Below are 2,901 nucleotides of genomic sequence, written 5' to 3'. Positions count from 1 at the left end.
TGCTTCGGGACCGCCCGCACACACACGGCTGCACGCCACGGACCAGGAGCTGGTGTCTTATCCTTGGGTGACATCTGCCTGACCGAAGCCCAAACTTCCACGCGTGTTCTTATCCAGAGAGAAACCGATCCAATGGACAAAAGGGGTTTATCTTAACTTTTTTAAACATAGATTTTAATCACACACACACACACACACACACACACACACACACACACACATTTATAGTTTCAAATGAAATGGTTTTGGTCTCAATCGATTCGTATTGTGTCTTTTCAATGTGAAACTCTCCCAAGATCCACAATTAAAAAGGCAAAAAAAAGAACAATGTGTTTTATAACACATCCTAAGTATCCAAAAGCAATTAGCTGCTAAAGTTCAGCACTGATTAGTCATCAAAAACATTGCCATTTAGGGAAACAGAGACACGACAAATTTTAGAGAAATCGTCTACGTTGTTAAAAGCTGCGTCGCTGAAAATACGGGAATAGCCTCGCTTTGGGTAACACCCAAGTTAGGAACCGGGTCAAACGCTACTTCGCGTGCGGAGGAACGCGCTGAACGACCCGCTGGTGGCGCCCGCGCCCCGGGGCACTCGCCTTGTAGTACCAGTCCTGGAACTTGCGGCAGCAGTCCTCCCCGCAGAAGTCCCGCACCACGCCGTCCAGCTCCTTGGTCGCCCCCTTCTTACACAGCTGCGAGCAGTAGTTGCAAGTGACACACCTCAGTCCCAAACGCCTGGCGAAATCCTGTTTGTACAAGAGTTTGCAGCCTGGAAAAGATGAGGTTTGAAGAGTAAAACAAAAACATGTCAAAAAACTAATGTTTTAGGTATGGAAGAGCTTATGGCTAATACAGCGTTAGCTTCACAAAGTGTCGATAAATTCACATATTAAGTCCTCTTTCGCTCCTGATCAAACCTGTGAAATCTACTGCGATCAAAACCGACCTGTGCAAATTCAAACAGGACATGGTGTATTGTATTAGATACCACGTGGGTTCCAATAACGAATGTTCCAAGACATTCGCAGCTAGTAATGTCTCAGCACCACCTTGTTTTACTTAACTATAACCTTGCTCGAGTATCAGAAACACACCAAACGGGCATTTAAGTAATGGAACAGTATCACGAGGCGGTATATTCGGCCATTGGGCACTTAGCTGGTTTCTCGCTTTGTCTCGGTCAGAAATGAGGCTGGTTTAACACCTGGTGCAGAGGAGACGCTTCGCTATCCTATTTCTCCAGTAAACTGCTTCTTTCAGCCCCCGTGCACACGCACGGCTGCATGGCTGACACGTCGGTCTCACTGATATCTCCTTGGACATCTCTGAGCTCGACGACTGAGCTCGACGACCCCCATGCTCTACCCATGCTGCGCCACGTAAGGACGAGCTTCCTGCCTGTCCTTTAACGGAGAGCGGGGTGACATCGCCTCCACCCTCTGCCCTCGTCAAGCCAGTTTCAAGCGATCCTTCCCACTGGTGAACTTGAACTGCAATTTTTAACATATAATTCACTTGGCAAATAGTTATTTTTATATAACTTATTTGGCAATTAATCCATGACTACGAACCATATTTTAAAACATTTTTAATATTTTACTTTTATTAGCTTTCCTTTCCTAACTAGATTTTGATGGTAGTACCAGGTACTATGTTTTGTCATTTCTGACAGGTTCCAGCACAGAACTAGGTGCAGTTAGAGAAAACACAAAATACATTATTAAACAGGAAAAAGACACATCCTTTTTAACCTTTTATTGCTCATCTACAGTTATAAGTCCCTCTGACTAAAATTATGTTCTCAAACATCTATTATCTATTTGCTGCTACTTGTCTATTCGGTTTAGTAAAATCCACGTGGTACAAGGTCACTGACATGTTAGCCCAGCGGTCCCCAACGTTTTTGGCCTCAGGGACCAGGGCTCCTATGAGACTCAAACACCTGATGACCCGAGGTGGAGTTCCTAACAGGCCACGGACCGGTACTGTCCGCAGCCCAGGGATTAGAGACCCCTGTTTAGCCAGCAACGCCAACACATTCGGACTTAGGAATCACTACAAATATCACTACACAAAACTGCAGATGTAAGAAAAGCTAAATAAACTCAGAAACAACCTTTTCAGTGGAACACTATGTCACTTTCCATTAACGGGAAACGTGGTTACCTTTCATCCCAGGTAAAACATACCAGCCACACCCACGAAAAGGAGGGCCCTGGTTTATAAGCAGCGCCCCCTGCACGCGGGCTCCGCGTGGAGTTGTGCAGGGCACGCCCAAGGCCCAGGGGCACGGACCTGTCATCCAGTGCCACTGCCACTCCCTACTGCTGGCATTTAACGACCTTTTTCTTGCCAATAACTCACAGTAGAAATCCACAGAGAAAGTGGATCCAGGACAAAAGAAAACTGACTGGAAATGACTAGATGAGGACAGCAGATTGGAAAGCTGGGAGTTCGGTGCCCGGGACCAGGGAAAGCATAGAAAGAGGAAGCCGGCTCAGAGCGAGAGCGGGACTTCTCGGGGAAAGGAGCGGCCACCGACCCAAAGCCACAGCTACACTCCGGGTTCCCACCTCTGGACCGTCAGAACCGGGCCTGCAGTCTGCCGCCCGGCGCCAGCACAACGAAAACGCTGTGAACGGGGACAGAGGGCTCCCGAGTGCGCTCTGGCAGAAACCAACGAATCCCCGGAATCCCAAACTGAAAACCTAAACATATTTTTGCGCTGCAGTGATGCCACGCGGGGCACGCGGGGCAGCGACGGGTGCCCTTGGGAAACGCTTCACGTCCACGCCGACTGTCAGATCCGGTCTGCACGCTGACAAGCGACACGGTCACGCTCTTACTGTGCCCTCACGCTTCCTGGAATGGAGAAACGGGCCACCCACGTTCTTAACC

At 48.5% G+C, this 2,901-nt stretch overlaps 1 protein-coding gene across 1 annotated transcript in view; it reads right to left on the bottom strand.

The window, feature by feature from the left end:
- Positions 1–2,901, bottom strand: part of ZMYM2 (zinc finger MYM-type containing 2) — a 92,550-nt gene that overhangs the window by 29,749 nt on the left and 59,900 nt on the right. The window contains exon 10 of the mRNA XM_023530713.1: positions 600–828. Within this exon, the coding sequence (XP_023386481.1) occupies positions 600–828 (229 nt within the window). The remainder of the gene's footprint in view (positions 1–599; positions 829–2,901) is intronic.

Source organism: Pteropus vampyrus, unplaced genomic scaffold (assembly GCF_000151845.1).
Source record: "Pteropus vampyrus isolate Shadow unplaced genomic scaffold, Pvam_2.0 Scaffold52, whole genome shotgun sequence".
Taxonomy (NCBI): Eukaryota; Metazoa; Chordata; class Mammalia; order Chiroptera; family Pteropodidae; genus Pteropus; species Pteropus vampyrus.
Note: the sequence above shows the minus strand (reverse complement) of the source record. Positions and strands in the feature narration are given on the sequence as shown.